Source organism: Tursiops truncatus, chromosome 6, assembly GCF_011762595.2.
Source record: "Tursiops truncatus isolate mTurTru1 chromosome 6, mTurTru1.mat.Y, whole genome shotgun sequence".
In the NCBI taxonomy this organism is placed as follows: domain Eukaryota; kingdom Metazoa; phylum Chordata; class Mammalia; order Artiodactyla; family Delphinidae; genus Tursiops; species Tursiops truncatus.
In genome coordinates, this window is record NC_047039.1 from 101,691,371 (window position 1) to 101,710,119 (window position 18,749).

Here is an 18,749-nt window from a genome sequence, read left to right on the forward strand (position 1 = left end):
TACAAAAACCAAATAAAAATGGACTGGATGGGCTCAACAAATGGTGATGACAGAATACTCAGTGAACTTGAAGACAGATCAACAAAAATTATCCAATATGAAAACAGGGGGGAAAAAACTTAGAAAAGAAAAAATTAAGAGAGCCTCAGGGACCTCTGAGCCAATACCAAAAGGTCTTTTTCATCAGAGTCCCAGAAAAATAGGAGAAAATTAGGAGAGTGTAGTATAAAAAAAAAAATTGAAGAAATACAACTTAGAACTTTCCAACTTTTGAAAAAGGCATAAAACATACAGACTAAAGAGGCTTATCAAACACCAAACAGGATAAGTTCAAAGAAATTCACACCTAGCAACCACTGAAAAATAAAGACAAAAAACATAAAACAAACAAACAAAAACTCTTGAAAGCAGCCAGAGAAAAATGACACATTTATGAGGAACAAAGATTCAAATAACAGCAGATTTCTCAGTCAAAACCATAGAGGCCAGAGGGCAGTGGAACAATATTATTAAAATGCTGAAAGAAACTGTCGTGCTAGAATTCTTAAGCAGTGAAGGTAAAATGAAGACATTCTCAAATGAAGGAGAACCAAGTGAATCCACTGCCAGAAGATCTGCTCTAAAAGAAATGCTAAAGGAAGTTCTTCAGACCAAAGGGAAGTGATACTACAGAGAGAGATGGAAACTTCAGAAATGAAGGAAGAAGGAAGAGAGAAGGAAGGAAGAGAAAAGCAAATGGTAGTAAATCAACTATACTTCAATTTTTAAAAAATGATAAATATCTAGATAACTATCTAGAAGAACAGTAGAAATGAAAACATCTCAAGTTCTTTAAAACGTTTATGACAGTAAAGCAAAAGTTAAGACATAGTCTGGTGGTATTTTCAATGTTTTTGGATATAAAATATACTGGGGATAGGTGTGGCAACGTTTTTACATTTCACTTATGGTGAAATGAAAAGTTCCTATAATCTCTAAAGCAACCACTAAAAATTCTTTAATGTTTTAAAATAAACTATACAAAGAGATATGTTCAAAAACTCAATAGATAAATTTAGATGAAACAGTAAAATAATTCTAATAATCCAAAAGAAGATTTAAAAGGGGAAACAGAAGAATCAAAAACAGAAGAAATAGGGCTTCCCTGGTGGCGCGGTGGTTGCGAGTCCGCCTGCCGATGCAGGGGACACAGGTTCGTGCCCCGGTCCAGGAAGATCCCACATGCCACGGAGCGGCTGGCCCCGTGAGCCATGGCCGCTGAGCCTGCGCGTCCAGAGCCTGTGCTCCGCAACGGGAGAGGCCACAACAGTGAGAGGCCCGCGTACCGCAAAAAAAAAAAACAGAAGAAACAACAGAAAACAAGTAAGAAAATGGTGGGCCTAAATTAAAATACATTGATATATGTTAAATGTAAATGATATACACAACAATTAAAATACAGAGGTTATGTGAATAGATAAAAAACCCAAAGCTGTATACAAGAAACCCACTTCAAATATGATAGAGGTAGATTAAAAATAAAAGTTAGAAAAAGATGTACCATGCAAACACTAATTAAAAGAAAGCTGGAATGGTTATTCATATCTGAGAAAAGTATTCAGGCATAAAAGGGACATTACATAATAATGAAAAATAACAATCCTAATTGTGTATGTACCTAACATTACAGCCTCAAATTCATGAAGCAAAAACTGATAGAACTGAAAGGAGAAATGAACAAATCCACAATTATTGTTTGAGACATCAATACTCATCTCTCAAAGAAAAAATAGACCAAAAAAGTAAACAAAATATAAAAATGCTGAGCAACACCATCAACCAACTAGATCTGATTTACACTTATAAAATACTCTAGGGATTCCCCTGGTGGCTCAGTGGTTAAGAATCCACCTGCCAATGCAGGGGACACAGGTTCAAGCCCTGGTCCAGGAAGATCCCACATGCTGCAGAGCAACTAAGCCCGTGCGCCACAACTACTGAGCCTGTGCTCCAGAGCGCATGAGCCACAGCTACTGAGCCCATGTGCCACAACTACTGAAGCCCGTGCGCCTAGAGCCCGTGCTCCGCAACGAGAAGCCACCACAATGAGAAGCCCGCACACCGCAACGAAGAGTAGCCCCCACTCACCGCAACCAGAGAAAGCCCGTGCGCAGCAACAAAGACCCAACACAGCCAAAAATAAATAAATTTATAAAAATTCTCTACCCAGCAACTCAAGTGAACGTGGAACAGTTCCCAAGATATCCTAGCTCATAAAACAAACCTTAACAAATTTAGAAGAACTAAAATCAAACTATATTCCCTGACCATAATGGACATAAACTAGGAATCAATAACAGAAAGAAAACTGGAAAATTCCCAAGTACTTAGAAATTAAATAGCACATTTCTAAATAATCCATGGGTAAAAGAGAAAAATCAAAAGATATTTTGAATAAATGAAAATGAAAATAAATCAAAATTTGTAGGATGCAGTTAGAGTAATATTTAGAGGGAAATTTATATTATTAAATGCTTTGGAAAAGAAGAAATATATACCTATTATATATAAAGTAGATAACTAATAAGGACATACTGTATAGCACAGGGAACTCTACTCAATACTCTGTATTCCTATATGGGAAAAGAATCTAAAAGAGTGGATATATGTATATGTATAACTGATTCACTTTGCTGTACAGCAGAAACTAACCCAACATTGTAAATCAACTATACTCCAATAAAAATTTTTTTAAAAAGGAAGAAATATCTCAAATCAATAATCTAAGCTTCTATTTTAAGAAACCATGAAGAGAGCAAAATAAACCCAAAGCAAAAAGAATGAAGGATATAATAAACATAAGAGCAGAAATCAATGAAATGGAAAAGGGAAAAACAATAGGGAAAAATCAATTTAAAAAGGAGATATGGGGATATATGTATATGTAGATCTGATTCATTTTGTTATAAAGCAGAAACTAACACACCACTGCAAAGCAATTATACTCCAATAAAGATGTTAAAAAAAAAAAGATAGCTCTTTTCAAATGATCAATGAAACTCATACCTCTAGCAAGACTGGCAAAAAAAAAAAAGACATAAATTACCAATATCAAGAATGAAAGAGGAGTTATCATTACAGATCCCACAGTAATTAAAAGGATAATATGAAAATAATGCATACAAACCTATGCATGGAAATTGGAGAACTTAGATGAAATAACACAATTTCTTCAAAGGTACAAATTATCAAAATTCACCAAAGAAGAAATAAGAGAAACTGAATAGTCCTATAGCTACTTAAAAACTTAAATTTGTAATAAAAAACCTTCCAAAAAAGAAAATTCCAAATCAAGATGATTTCAGTAGCAATTTCCACCAAATACCTAAATTTCTACCAATTTTACACAATCTCTTCCAGAAAATAGAAGATGAGGGAACTTTCCCACTTCATTTTGTCAGGGCAGCGTTACCCTCATAAAATCAGACCAAAATATTACAAGAAAACTACAGACTAAATCCTTCAGGAATGATAGACACAAAATACTCAACTAAATTTTAACGAGTTGGAAAAACATATTAACACATCATGAGTGGGATTTATCCCAGGAATGTAAGGTTACTTCAATATTCCAAAGTCAATCCATGTAATCCACCACACTAAAAGACTAAAGAAGAAAAAATACATACGATCACATCAACAGAGGCAGGAAAAAGCATTTGACACTCAACAGCCTCTCAGGATAAAAATTCAGCAAACTAGGAATTAAAGGAAACTTCCTTTATCTGCTAAAGGATGTCTACAAAAAAACACACATCTACAAAAAACATATTTACTTAAAGATGAAGAATTGAATGTTATTCCCCTAACATCAAGAATAAGGAAAGGATATCGGTTCTCACAGTTCCTATTCAACACTGTATTTGAAGTCCCAGACAGCGCAGTAAGGCAAGGGAAGAAAACAAAAGGCATCCAGATTGGAAAGGAAGAAATAAAACAATCTTTATTTGCATATAATGACCATACATATTAAAAAATCCCAAGGAATCTACAAAAACAGCTCCCAGAATTCATTAAGTGAGTTTAGCAAAGTCAACTTGCAGATATCAATCATATTTCAATATACTAGCAATGAACAATCAGAAACTGAAAAATTTTTAAATACCATTTACAATATCTCCAAACAGTGAAATTTTTAAGTATAAACCTAATAAGACATTATATATGCTTAAGAGCACAAAATGCTGATGAAATCAAGACCCTAAATAAGTGAGGAGACTTACTTACCAAATTCATGGATTGGAAACCTCAATATAATAAAGTTGTCAATTCTCTCCAAATTGATCTATAGATTTAACACAATCCCAATCAAAATCCCAAGAGTTCTTATAGATAAAGACATGCTGATTATGAAATTTATTTGGAACAGTAAAAGAGTTAGGTGAGTGAAAACAATTTTGAAAAAGAATCCAGTGAAACAGAATACAGAAATAGACCCATACAACTATGGCCAATTGATTTTTGACAAAGGTGCAAAGACAATTCAATAGAGAAAGGATAGTGTTTTCATTTTCAACACATGACATCGGAACAATCAAACATCTATTTACAAAAAAATGAACCCTGATCTATCATACTTTAAACAAGCATTAAGTCAAATTAGATCACAGATCTAAATGTAAAACGTAAAATTGTACCTGTAAGGCCAACTGGCCCGAGGCAGGGGAACAAAATCAGATTCACAGGTTGCATCAGACCGAAATTCTCCGGACCACCCAGTTCCAGAAACTGCCCTGGAGACATTCCGGACCACCCAGTTCCAGGAACTGACCTGGGGACTTTGAACCCAGCCCAGCCTTCCCGCCTTTCGAGGGGCGGGACTAACGGTCCCCCAGGATACCCGAAAAGACCACCAAATAAGGAATACCCTGCGCCCTCCCAGATTCACCACACCCCTTTCCCTTCTTCCCCTATAAAATCTTGCCCAACCCTCGCCCGGGTGCGACTTCTCTGGCCCCCTTTCTCTCAGACCAGTGAACCTCGCCCGGGAGTGCTCCCTAATAAAGCTCACTTGAAGCTTTCCTCTGTTTCGTGGTGCCGTTTGTTAAGATTCGACCTTACAGTACCTTTCAGAAGAACACACAGGGAAAAATCTTCGGGACCTACAGCGAGGCAGAGTTCTTAGCTATAATATGATCCATAAAAAACTTTTTTTAAAATCAATAAACTGAGCTTCATCAAAATCTAAATAAAACGTTTGCTTTGGAAAAGCACAGTGTTAAGAGAATGAAAAGACAAGCTACACAGAGAGAAAATATTTGCAAATCACAAATCCAAGACAGGAACTGCATCTAGAATACATAAATAACTCCCAAGATGTAATTGTTAGAAAACAACTCAATTAAAAGAAAAACAAAAAACAGGCAAAAGATTTGAAAAGAAACTTCACAGGAGAAGATATACAGATGACAAATAAGCACAAGAAAAGATCTTTAACATCTTCAGCCATTAGGAAAAAGCAAATTAAAACTACAATGAGATACCACTACACAGCTATTAGAATGACTTAAAAAAATTTTTTTAATTAACAATACCAAATGCTGATAAAGATGTGGAACAAATGGAATTCTCATACTCTGCTGATGGGAATGCAAAATGGCACAATCACTCTGGAGGACAGTTTGGCGGTTTCTTACCAAAAAAAAAAAACTACACTTACCATATGACCCAGCAATCCCAGTCCTAGGTATTTTCCCTAGAGAAACAAAAACCTATGTCCACACAAAAAAAACTTACACAGGAATGTTTACTGCAGCTTTATTAATAACCACCAAAACATGGAAAGAACCTGAATGTTCTTCAAAGGGTGAATGAATAAAGTGTACATCCATATGACGGAAAAATATTCAACTACAGCGATAAACGACAACATGAATGAACTGCAAAGATATCATGGTGAGGAAAAGAAGCTAGCCTCAAAGATTACATACTGTATGCTTCCATTTATATCATATCTGGAAAAAGCAAAATTATAGGGACTAAGAACAGAGGATTAGCTGCCAGAGGTCTGGGGTGAACAGTCTGACCACAAAGAGGCAACACATGGGCATTTTTTGGCATTACGGAACATTCTGATTGTGGTTGACAGTCACATGAGCCTAAAGCCGTATACACCTATACCAAAAAAATCAAAAATAAATAAATATATATTTTTTCGATTATGACGAAAGTTACAAGGGACTATACGTATGTCAAAACTCAGCCAACACTTAGGGCTTCCCTGGTGGTGCAGTGGTTGAGAGTCCGCCTGCCGATGCAGGGGACGCGGGTTCGTGCCCCGGTCCGGGAAGATCCCACATACCGCGGCTGGGCCCGTGAGCCATGGCCGCTGAGCCTGCACGTCCAGAGCCTGTGCTCCGCAACGGGAGAGGCCACAACAGTGAGAGGCCCGCGTACCACAAAAAAATAATAAAATAAATAAAAAATAAAAAAAATTAAACTGGTGAGTTTTATTTCATGTAAATTATATCTCAATAAAGTTGATTTTAAAATAAGTAAAATAAAATATAGCAAAATATTAATAGCCATACTTGAATGCCAATACATCGCCATAAACGTACGTTCATTGGCATTTTTCTTCAGCATTTTTAAAAATAATTGGTAATAGTATATAATACTCTTTCTAAAAAACTTTTTAATACTTTTATGACTGATAAAAGAAAGTGATTAACATATTCTACATTAAGTATATTTCAAACTCTCTGCCCCTGGCCCCTTGTTAACACTTAAGGTTTCAATTTTGTGGCTAAGAAGAACAGTGCAAGAAACAATTGGTAGGTTCGTTAAAGCCTCCTTTTAAATGTTTTAAGGAAACAGCACATAAAACATTCATTCAAACAAAAAAGTCTACCCCGCCAGATGCTTCCTATAAAGAGAAACCTTATTCTATTACTCGGCTACCAATAAATTATTTATGGAGTGGGCTTAGAATGCCCACATTGTGCGCACTGCTAGAATTCTTAGCAACACTTGAAAGAATATTTGTCCTATTTATAGGTAAAGAAGTTGTTTTTTTTTTTTTTTAATGAGAGGAAGGTAAATAAGCCTTCAGAAGGTCACTGCAAATGCCAGACAAGCCCAAATGAATACAATGAAATACAGGCAACATCTTTTCTGCAACAACGTCAGCCTCATTTCTCTGCTTAATACCACTGCCCTCATGAAGTTTTCTCTGACTACCCCATCAGGCTGTACTGGGGTCCTTCTAAATGTTGCCACACACCCTCTAATTTCTTTATCATGGCAACTATCACACTGCATGGTACCAGTTGGGTTATTTGCCTTTCTACCCAATCCATCTCTAAGAGATGGGGAACCATATCTTTGTGTGTATTCTAGTCTAAAACATAAGAGATGGTCGCTAAATACCCAATGGCCGGATGAATGGACACATTTAAGAATTTCTTGAAGGCAAAGTGAGGCAAGGAGAGACCCACAGGCTTCAGAGTCAGACAAATCTGGTTAACATCACTCCATTGCTTTTTTTCTATCACTCTTGGAATAAAGCTTCCTGCCGTGGCCCCAGGGTTGTGTGATCTGGCTCCGCTATCGGCCTCGGGTAGAGCCCTCACCCTCACCGCAACGCTCCAGCCTCCCTGGCCTCCCTTCTGGTCCTCACATAAGCCACCCTGTCTGCCTGCACAGCTCTTCCTGCAGCACTTCCCGGGGTGGCTCAGTCTCAGCCTTTCCATCTCAGCTCAAATGTCAGCACCTCAGAGACGCCCTTCCTAGTCACCTGCTCTAAAGCAGACCTGTCTCCACCACCTCCACCAAGTTACTCTCTAACACAGGCCTCTTGTCTTCTTGCTAGAGGTTGTCACAATCTGTATTCATACTATTTATTTACTATCATACTTGTCATGTGAATATAATCCACTTCTAGAGGGCAGGGACCTTATCATCTATCTGCTCATGGCTCTTTCCCCTGAGGTTTTAGCACGGCGTCTGGAAAACAGCAGACATTTGTTGAATTTGTTGACATTCAACATTTGTTGAACGAATGAACAAATGAATGAATGAATACAGTCCAGACTCCCTTACTAGCCATATGACCTTAGTCAAGTTCATTCTTCTGTGTGCCTCAGTTCCTTTATCTATAAAAATGGGATTATAATAATGCCTGTTTCAGAGAGCTATTATAAGGATTAAAGGAAATTAATTGGGATGTTTAGTATTGTGCCTGGCACAGCATAAGAACTTAAAATATTAATATTCTTTTCATTTGTACTCTTCATCTGTACTTGAAACAAGTTCAAGAAATGAAAAAAAAAATTGAGTTGGAAACACTGGAAACAGCTTACCATACAGCAGTTATAAATACCTCAAAATATAAAACCCACCAAATATGACAGAAACTCAATGCTCAAAAGTAAGCTAGGGACTTCCCTGGTGGCGCAGTGGTTAAGAATCCGCCTGCCAATGAAGGAGACAGGGGTTTGAACGCTGGTCCGGGAAGATCCCACATGCCGCGGAGCAACTCAGCCCGTGCGCCACAACTACTGAGCCTGCGCTCTAGAGCCCGTGAGCCACAACTACTGAGCCCGCATGCCACAACTACTGAAGCCTGCGTGCCTAGAGCCCATGCTCCACAACAAGAGAAGCCACCACAAGGAGAAGCCCGTGCACCACAACGAAGAGTAGCCCCCGCTCCCTGCAACTAGAGAAAGCCCGTGTGCAGTAACGAAGACCCAACACAGCCAAAAATAAATAAATAAATAAAATAATAAATTAAAAAAATAAAAATAGTACTTTAAAAAAAAAGTAAGCTAACACAAGACTGTACCTGCCACATTCCGGCTCCTGCAACTCAAGTGTGACTGTGGAGCTGCAACATCTGAAATGGGAACCATCCCAACTTGATCATGGGGTGGAGCTTTCAGGAGCTGGAGCAGCCGCAGCTCAGCAGCGGGACAGACCCTGAAGGAGCTACTAGTTGGTCATTATGGCTTCCTCCCATTCCCACTTCCAACCCCACCCCCTATCAAAGGCCTTCCTAGCCTACAGCACATCAAAAAGGGAAGAAAAACAAAAGCCAACAACATAAAAAAGAATCAGGACGACTCCAACCAACTGAACTCTCAGCAAGGTGCCTAACTCTGGCAATCAGTTTCAACGGCTTGCAAGAGCCTGGGCCTCCAAAGCTGAAGCTCACCCACCAGATCACCTTTCAATTCAAGGCACAAGGAATAAGAGCAAGGGCCCTGGGGCCAGCAGAATAGGAAACGGATGAACTCCCAATGCTGTCACTTGTAAGCCGCGTAACCTTGGGAAAACTAACACCTTTGAGTCACTGTTGGCTCATCTATAAAATGAGGATAAAAATCAATTACCTCACAGGGGTGTTGTGACAACTAAATGAGCTAAAGTACCTGGCAGAGCCTGGCACGGAGCAAGCAGAAAACACAGGATAGCTTTCAAAAGGAATCCAGTTCTCGCTAAGCCCTCAATACGCAGATCTTCGGGCCACTGTCAATTTTTTATCCTCTTTGAAAGTCCAAAAACTGTTAGACCATTCACCTAGACAACAAAAAAACCATGAAATCTTGCTGCCCAGAGTTCATCTCTGGTAAACAATACTGCATGTAAGGCAATTCTGCCAGCAGCAACTAAGTGAGGTTAGTACAATGAGGAAGACACTTTGGAATTAGTTTCTGATTCCAGTACTCTCCCGGTGTCCTCAAATCATCCAGAAAACTGTTACTAGGCAAACATCTATTTATTAACAAACAATACTGTAGCAATGACAGAATTTTAAAACCCAAATAACACTTGGAATACAACTATCTTACGAAAGCAACTCTATTTATGTTCTTTTCAGCCTTTGCTCATGAATACACATCTTTTTGTAAAATTATAACATAAGTGAATTTGTATAATCCATTGTTTTCCCCTAACATATCTTAAATATTTTCATGTTGCTGCATAATTCACATAATTATCACTTAAAATGACTGCACTAATTTCCACTGAATTGATTCACAGTCCATCACTTAACCCTTTCTCTCTTGCCCACTTATGGATCCAGTGTGTTCTAGGAGAAGCCTACAGGCTTTACAACCAGAACGACCGGGTTTGAACTTTGCCTTCTTTTTTTAAATGTTTTATTTTATTTATTTAGCTGCACCGGGTCTTAGTTGGGGCATGTGGGATCTAGCTTCCTGATCAGGGATCGAACCTGGGCCCCCGGCATTGGGAGCCCAGAGTCTTAACCACTGGACCACCAAGGAAGTCCCAATTTTGCCTTCTTTTTGTTTCTCAATCACGCTAAACTCATGGGCAAGTCATTAATCTCTCCAACCTCCACTTCCTCACCTGTGAAATACCTTCATCACAAGCTTGTTGCAATAAGCCAAAGAGATAACAAACGTAAAATATAATTCCCTTGTTCCCAATTTTTCCCAATTACGTACAATGTGGCAACAAACACCGTCATGTCCAGAGCTTTCTTCCTTCCACTGAGTTGTCTCCTCAGGACAAATTTTCCCAAAATGGATTATCGGGCTCAAGAGTAATATTATTTGTATGACCATCAAAATCTCTTTTCAAATGGCCTTCAAAAAGATTGTAAAGATTTCCTGTTATTGTGTAATGCTTAAGTTGTATGTCACTGTTTGAAAATTTTAAAACCTATAGTAGCTTGCTTAAAATTACAAAAGAGAAAAAAGCGTTCACACAAAAATAATTTTACAATAGTGGGTTTTGAACATTATGTCATTTTAGGAAATAGCAATAAAATTGCAACATCATTTTTTTGGACCACATTTATAGACAAAATTCATCACTTTGGATCATTTCCACAAATCTTTTAACTTGTTACTTGTAAAAAGTTACAAATAAAATTTGAGTTTTGCTTCATAAAAAAAAAAAAAAAAAGTTTGTAAAAATTTACACCGCCCAGCCCGCCATCTGGCCAGGTCTTTGGAAGGCATGGCTGGGACGTGCAGAGGTCCGAGAACTCACAGCATTCGATCCAACACACAGGAGGCCATCCTACCACACAAGTGAACCTCTGCACGGAGCACAGACATCCCACAGCCAGAAGCCCAACTTGATTCCCAAGGCCCCAGGCACTGACAGGCCCCATCTCCTGCAGAGCCAGCACCCCAGGGTGGCGGCGACACCCACTCTGTCAGCTCCAGACTTGGCCTCAACCACGTCCACCGGCCTGCACCCCATGCGATTCTTGCTCTCCTGCCTGGTTCTAAAGGCGTCCCTGTTCTCCTTCTCAGCCTCCCCTCGCCCTCATCACTGCCTGCTCTCCTAAGACTGGGGTGTCTGCGTGCTCCCTCCCTGCTGCTACACTGCTCCAGCCACTTGATTCACAAGAACGTGGCAGCCACCCTCATCTGCTTAAGACCCGGGATACCAGGCACTGTCCTGGCATATGTTACTTCATCCTCACCACGGCCCTAGGAGTTAAGCATTACTTTTCCCATTTCACAGATAAGGCAACCAAAGTTTACAGCTTTAGTATCTTATACAAGGTCACAAATTCATCTCATCAACGAGAATTTATTAAGTGACTACCATCTTGTTCAGTTCGGTGCTGAGCACTAGGGACGAAGCAGAGGAGACACGTGTTAAGCACCCACACCAATAAAATACACCATTACAGACAGTCATGGGACTCAGGGTGGGAAAGACTGGGCCCCGAGGGCCGGCTGGGTCCCGAGCGAGCTGGGGAAGGGGGTGAGGGACGGCCTCTCGAACAAGGTCACATCAAGGCTGAGACGTGAAGGTCAAGGGGCCTGCCCCTCGGGAGGAGGAGAAAGGGCGGTCCCAGCAGAGGGAGGAGACGTGGGAAGGCCCAACTGCGGGCTGAGAGCAGCCTGCGTACTGCAGCACAAAGCGTACCACCGATGACACAGTGCAGGGTGTCAGGGACCGTGGCAAGAAGTTAGGAATTTCATTCCAAAGCCAAAGAAACATCCCAGAAGGATCAGCCGAAACTGACAACTGATGGGGCAGAACCGAGGGGCCTGTGATAGGATCCTCAGATCAGGGGGCACACCAGCAGGCACTGGGCACCCACTGTGTGCCAGGCATCACGCTAGGTGCTTTCCACACCAGAACTCATATAACCCCCATGACAATTCTGAATGAAAGACCGTACAGCCCCCAGGTCAGTTAGTGACAGGGCCAAGACCTAAAACCCAATTCTGGTCATCTCCAAGTGCGTGTCATGTCCCCGTACCACCGTGCTTCTGAAGCTTCAAGGGCCGTGCAGACCGGGTGGGGCTGGAGAGTGAAGGGGGCTATTCTCCGTGAGGAAGTAACCCACCACAGGGAGGTTACAGAGCAAATCTGAAGATGCAAATCTCCTGGCCATACCACAGATAAAACATTAAACTTGACCAACTGCCTCGGCTCAGACCAAGACTTTTCAACAAAAAGGAGTAAGGGCCTTGAAACGAGAACACCAGCACCTCAGGGCAGGTGGATTTGAAACAAGAGCAGCAGAGTCTATCCTCAGGAAATAACCACATAACTGTACAAAGACACATGCACCAGGATATTCACCACAGCTTTGTTTATAATAGTGAAGAATTAGAAACAATCTGAACGTCGCACAGGAAGAGATTACGTAAATTATGGTTCAATCCATCCCTTTGAAAACAAGTCTTTATGAACTTAGGACAGTCATTAAATAATACTAGCCACTTGTATCAACAGACATGGAAAGCTACACGTGTCACTCTCTGTCACAGTAAAAGCCAGAATTAAACGCTTCTACATACGGATAAAGATAGCTACCCGGGGCTTCCCTGGTGGCGCAGTGGTTGAGAGTCCGCCTGCTGATGCAGGGGACACGGGTTCGTGCCCCAGTCCGGGAGGATCCCACATGCCGCGGAGCAGCTGGGCCCGTGAGCCACGGCCGCTGAGCCTGCGCGTCCGGAGCCTGTGCTCCCCAACGGGAGAGGCCACAACAGTGAGAGGCCCGCGTACCGCAAAAAAAAGAAAAAAGATAGCTACCCGGACTGGACACGATGAACCAGATTCTGGGTCTCCCCACTTGCTCAAAACATTTTGAAAGAAACAAAGGGAGAGAGAGACAGAGAGAGAGAAACTGCAGTCTCTGAAACAGATCACACCAGGTAAGCACATTCCTTTACAAAAACATCTCAGCCAATCCTCCTCTGGTCCGGGGAGCTCCCCACTATAGTGGGGAGCTAGAAAGGCTCCCACTGAAGACCAGACTGGTAACTGATCTGCCAACTAATCTGCTAACTAATCTGCCAACCTCCTGCTGTAAGGCCTGCCGTGCGGGTGATTACACCTCAGCTGACGAGGGCACTAGACAATGGGTCACCAGTTTAAAGGCCCACAAGAAGGCGTGTGGCTTTTACATGTCAGAAGAGGCCTCAGAGTGTAACAGAAAGACCTCCTGTGCCAGAGGCCTGCGGTCAGAACCCAAAGAAGTCCCTCTGCCTCTCTGGGCTTGAGTCCCTGTGTGTCAGATGTAAGGCCTGGGTGAGTCGACAATGCCGGCAGACTTTCTTCCCAACACCTCCGGACCCCTCCCCTTAGCTCAGGCATCATCCCTCCCCCCCGACCACGACTCACTGTAGTCTTTCAACCCATCACAGCGCCACCAGCCTCGCTCCCTCCTCCGTCCATGTAGTCACCAGCCTGGCCGATCTTTTGAAGCAGGATTCCGGTCACTTCCCTCCCCAGATTAAAATCCACCACTGGCTCCCCTTCATCTCCAGGAAAAAACTAAAAAGAAGCAGTGTAGCATACAGGAGCCTGCAGAATCTGACCCCTGCCTGCTTCAGTGGCCTCACTTCTCTCAGGCCCTCCATCCTACCGCCTCCTTCCAGCCAAAGGGAACTTAGATTCCCAACCTCCTCACACGCCGTCATGCCTCTCTCTACGTCGTCACACGTGAGCCCTTGTGCCTGGGGTGCTCTCTCAGTCCTCTCACCTTGGCTAACCCTAATCCCGACTTTTCCTGATGACCCTCCTCCAGGGAGGCTGCCCTAAGTCCCCTAGGCCAGGTTCGGGGCCCCTGCTCTGTGCCCCAGAGCACCCCGTACTTAACCCCTAGCACTGCAGTATTTTCCTATCCATCTCCCTAACTAGACTGCGAGCCTCTTGACAGGGAGACTTACAGGGTCTTAATTTACTGCCAATTCCCTAGCCCCTGGCACAGCCTGGCACAGGACATATATTTGAAAATATTCACTGATGAATGGATGAACTCTAAGCAAAACCAGGAGGCCCGTATTTTGCTAGACCCTTGCTAGTAGACTCTGATGTTCAGATATCTGTCATCTAAGACTAGAATAAAAGAAACCACGAGTTTCCCCTTTAAATCAAAAGTATTCTAGTCCCCTCTTTAACACGCACGCGGACACCAGGAGCATCTCCCATGAGCACCCAACAGAGATCACGTATTTAGTAGCGCAGGCCAGAGGAAAACGTTCAGTGTTTTATAAAGACCTGAAAGCGAGACACTGAGAACAGTGTGGTCATTTCAATTTCAACTGCAGAATTTGCTCTTGAAAATGCTACAATAAAAAATATCAATGCCATAAAAAACCTAACAGCAGCCGAAGGACCACAGTCACGAAGAAAAAACATAAATCCTAAAACATACTGGCAGAGAAGGCTCTCCCTCACCTTTAAGAAAATCAGTATTTGGGTCATCAAGAACACATCTGAGCAAGGGAAACGTGAATCACATGGCAGAGTAGACAAAAATAACAACGATAAATAGAACAGTAAGAAGGAGAAATAGGTAACACACAAAATGAACTCTGTGCTAGGCATATGTGTTTCACATATATTTACTCATGAATCCACACAACAGCCCTATGAAGTAGGAACTTGTAACATGTCCATTTTAAAGACAAAGAAAGTACAGAGAGGTTAAGTGACTGGCCCAAGGTCACCCAGCAGAAGTGGATGAGCAGACAGTCTGGCTCCAGAGGCCGTGGTCCTCAGGCAGCACAGACTGCCTCTGAAAACAGCTTTGCCATGTTGCATCCCTCAGCCTCTGTTTCTCCTACATATAATAAAGAGGGTTGGAAAGTTCAACCCTGCCAGTTCAAAAGGCAGACAACAAAAGGTGAAGCCAAAATTCTGAGATTCTGTTAAATTTTTCCATCTAGAAATAAAAATCAAAACTGTGCCCTTTGGGGCTTCCCTGGTGGCACAGTGGTTGAGAGTCCGCCTGCCGATGCAGGGGACACGGGTTCGTGCCCTGGTCCGGGAGGATCCCACATGCCGCGGAGCGGCTGGGCCCGTGAGCCATGGCCGCTGAGCCTGCGCGTCCGGAGCCTGTGCTCCGCAGCGGGAGAGGCCACAACAGTGAGAGGTCCGCGTACCGCAAAACAAAAACAAAAACAAAAACAAAAAACAAAAAACAAAAAAAACAAACAAACAAAAAAAAAAACTGTGCCCTTCAAAACTTAAATAACTCTGTATCTTGCAGAGCTGCTTCAATATTAAAGTAATATATATGAAGAGCTTAACGCTTCAAGTTCCCAGCTCAGAGCAAGAGCTCAATAAATAGTAGCTATTATTACTCTTATGATAAAACAGGAAAAACCATTTAATAGTAGAGCACATTTTAATTATACACGATGTGGAATAATCAAATCTCATCTGTTTCAGGCCCCAGGCCCCACAGCATAGATCGGGTTGTAGAGTTGAAATTGTAACAACTCAAAGCTCAGAAATTACTTGTTTCCATTAGAGATCTGACAAGTCATTTCTTCAATTGGTCACTGGTGGTTTGCAGATAACTGATAGCAGTAATGAGTATTCTAAATTAAATCCAGAGACAGTACCACTCTTTTCAGGAGAGACAACTGGAGAGAGAGAAATATGATGGTGGTATGTCCTTCCCTCTGTGTCCTCCATCTTCTCTCTGATAAATATCTCCCGTGTCCTGCACGGTATGGATTTCATTTGGTTACAAATGAAGAAGAGTCTAGATCTTCCCATGACAAATGAGAGCGTTGAGCAGGTAACTTGTTAAGGAGAACTGGAATTGGGAAAATAACCTTCTTTTCCTGTTACTTGACAACAAACCCCGTCCACTAACAAATGAAACACACAATGCTGGAAGACAGTAACCACTGAAGCCAAATCCATCACTGAGCAACCCATTCTGAGACGATCACCACACAGCAGTGGGAACAGGCCGCTCATGTTTCATTCGACAGCAACAAAGATGCAGCCTGCAAAATGCAAGGAGGCCACACAGCGCAGCAAAAAGAATAACGGCTTTGGAGTCATTAAAAACCTGGATTCAAACCCCAGCTCTGTCACTCAAGTATGATGTGACCGTAAGCGAGCCTCCCCTAGTCTTAAGATTCTTTACCTGTAAAATGCGGATGATATAAAATACCTCCGTCACAGTGAGGATTCAATGGGGACCATAAATAACACGGCTTACATCACAGGAAAGCCCTTAATACATGTTAGTGCCTCTCAGCTGTGCTACATGGTGACATCCTCTTATCTGGGACACCAGAAATACACCAAACTCCCCAAGGCTGGAAACCACTGATCCTGTTGGAACCCGTAACTGGCCTGTGTACAAAGGGCCGTCTGTGTAGGAATGTGAAGGTCACCCAGAGAGCACCCACGAGCTCTGGCATTCCTCCCAACCCTGGCCTTATCCAGTCTGGATGCTTCTTAAGAAATACAGCTCCCTCCTGGCTCTGGCTGGACAGTGGCTGCAGACGTGATTTGTGAGGGATGGTAATTTGGTATCTCCACTTACGTTTTCAAAGTCCTTCATGTTCCGGGCTCTGGTGGGAGACACCATTTCTTCCGACACATGTGGGAGCGCTATAAAAAGGTAAAACAGACACAGGAAAACGTCACGGTATGCAGACTGCCCAGCATCCCCCTTAGGGAAGAAAAATAAAAATGACTAGCTTCCACGATATATTCTGTCTTGTGATTTGAGTCTACAGAAAGCTCTAAGCCACTGTATTTCAAATATTTACGAACTACTTGAACTAGCCCCAATGTAACAATGTAAATGTCAGAAGATGAATCCGAAGAATACATGGGGCAAACAAAGGAGAACTGCCCCGCTATGTACTTCCTTACTGCTTGGCATAAAATTATTTTGCTGAACAGGATATCATCTTCACGTGTCAGCAATTAAAACAGCAATTAAAACCATGTCTGACTGACTTGACAGCAGGGGTTGGCAAACTTTTTCTTACAATGCCAGACAATAAACATTTTAGGCTTTGCAGGCCATACACAAAGCCTCAAATCTGTCCCAACCACTCAACACAAAAATAGCCATGGACAGTTCAAAAACAAAGAAGCTGTGATCCAATAAAAGTTTATTTTCAAAAGCAGGCAGTGGGTCAGAAACTGGCAAATCCTGCTTCAGAGTGATTCAAGACTTTGCCAGTACCCAAATCTTTCCGCAGCTTCTTTAATTCAACAAACATGTATTACACCCCTCCTCGGCGCCAAGCACCACGCGAGGTGCTGGGGAAGCAACGGTGAGAGAGACACTGATCCTGCACCCGAGAGGATCCCGATCCCGTGGGCAAGACGGGGATGTAAGCAAACTGCTCCATGCTGCACAAGTGCGTGGCGCCTTTCAGGCGTTGAGGAAATGTGTGCTGAGTGAATGAATGAATTCGCTCTTCCCACAAGAATGCACTGAGGGCCTACTCTCTGCTTGGCACCATTCTAGAAACAAAACAAACAGAAGGAGCTGACAGTCTAGAAAGAGGAGACAGACAATAAACAAAACAATAGGTAGTTACAGAGTATGTTCAAAGGTGATAAATGCTACGGAGAAAAATACAGTGGGCAAGGATAGGAAACACCAACAGCAAGGGTGGGGTGAGGACTTGCAGTTTCGAATAAGGTGGTTAAATTCAGGAACGGCTCACTGCGGAGGTGACCTCTGGGCAAACTTGGAGAAGGCACAGGGGAAAGGCCTGGGGTGGGAGATGCCCAGTGGATCCGAGGACCAGCCACGAGGCCGATGGACGCGAAAGCAATAAAGGGGCATATGTGGGTGAGCCAGGTGGGTGAGCCAGGTGCTGGCGGACGGGCTGGGTATGGCCTCACTGGCTCCTCTCAGGATGCCGAGGATTCTGAGCTCAGGAGCAGCGTTATGGGACTTGGGTTTCCACAGGCTCCCTCTGCCTGCCTCGCTGAGAACAGATTAAAAGGCGCTTTGAGAGAAACAAGGAGACCAGTTAGGAGAACACTGGGAGAATCCAGGCCGGAGGTCCTGATGGCTTAGACCAGGGAGGGAGGGTGAGAAGGGGTCTGATTCTGGGTACTTGTTAAGTAGCCAACGGGAACAGATGAAACGAAATGCAGTGAAATACATACGGTTCAGAGAGGAAAGCACACCTAAGGCAGCCTAGCGAGAGCCAAGGAGGCGGTGGGCTTGAGCTGAGTCATAAAGACTCAGGCAGGCAGCAGGCAGATGAGGACAAAGGCCCAGAGGAGGGAGCGGGCGTGGCGCTCAGCATTCAGCTGACAAGCGGCTCAGGAGCGGGGCAGTGGGGGACCGTGCAGAGCCCCGTGCACCAGACCGGGGGCACGCGGGTTGCCTTCCTGTTTCTCAGACGGGCTGTGCTCTGTCACCTGTGTCTGTGTCCCCACCTAGGTCCCACTCATTCTTCAAGTCTTGGCTCCAGTTCAGCTTCTTGGGAAACTCCGGCCCACCCCCCCTCCTTCATCTGAGGGTAAATCTCCTTCTCATCCCC

General features: G+C 42.9%; 1 protein-coding gene across 7 annotated transcripts in view; it reads right to left on the minus strand.

Moving 5' to 3' along the window:
- The window catches only part of CDK5RAP2 (CDK5 regulatory subunit associated protein 2), a 181,417-nt gene that overhangs the window by 152,040 nt on the left and 10,628 nt on the right, over positions 1–18,749 (minus strand). For all 7 annotated transcript variants that reach the window (XM_073806488.1, XM_073806489.1, XM_073806487.1 and 4 more), the window contains one exon: positions 16,775–16,842. In XM_073806488.1, coding sequence (XP_073662589.1) covers positions 16,775–16,819 — 45 coding nt within the window. In that variant the 5' untranslated portion in view covers positions 16,820–16,842. The remainder of the gene's footprint in view (positions 1–16,774; positions 16,843–18,749) is intronic.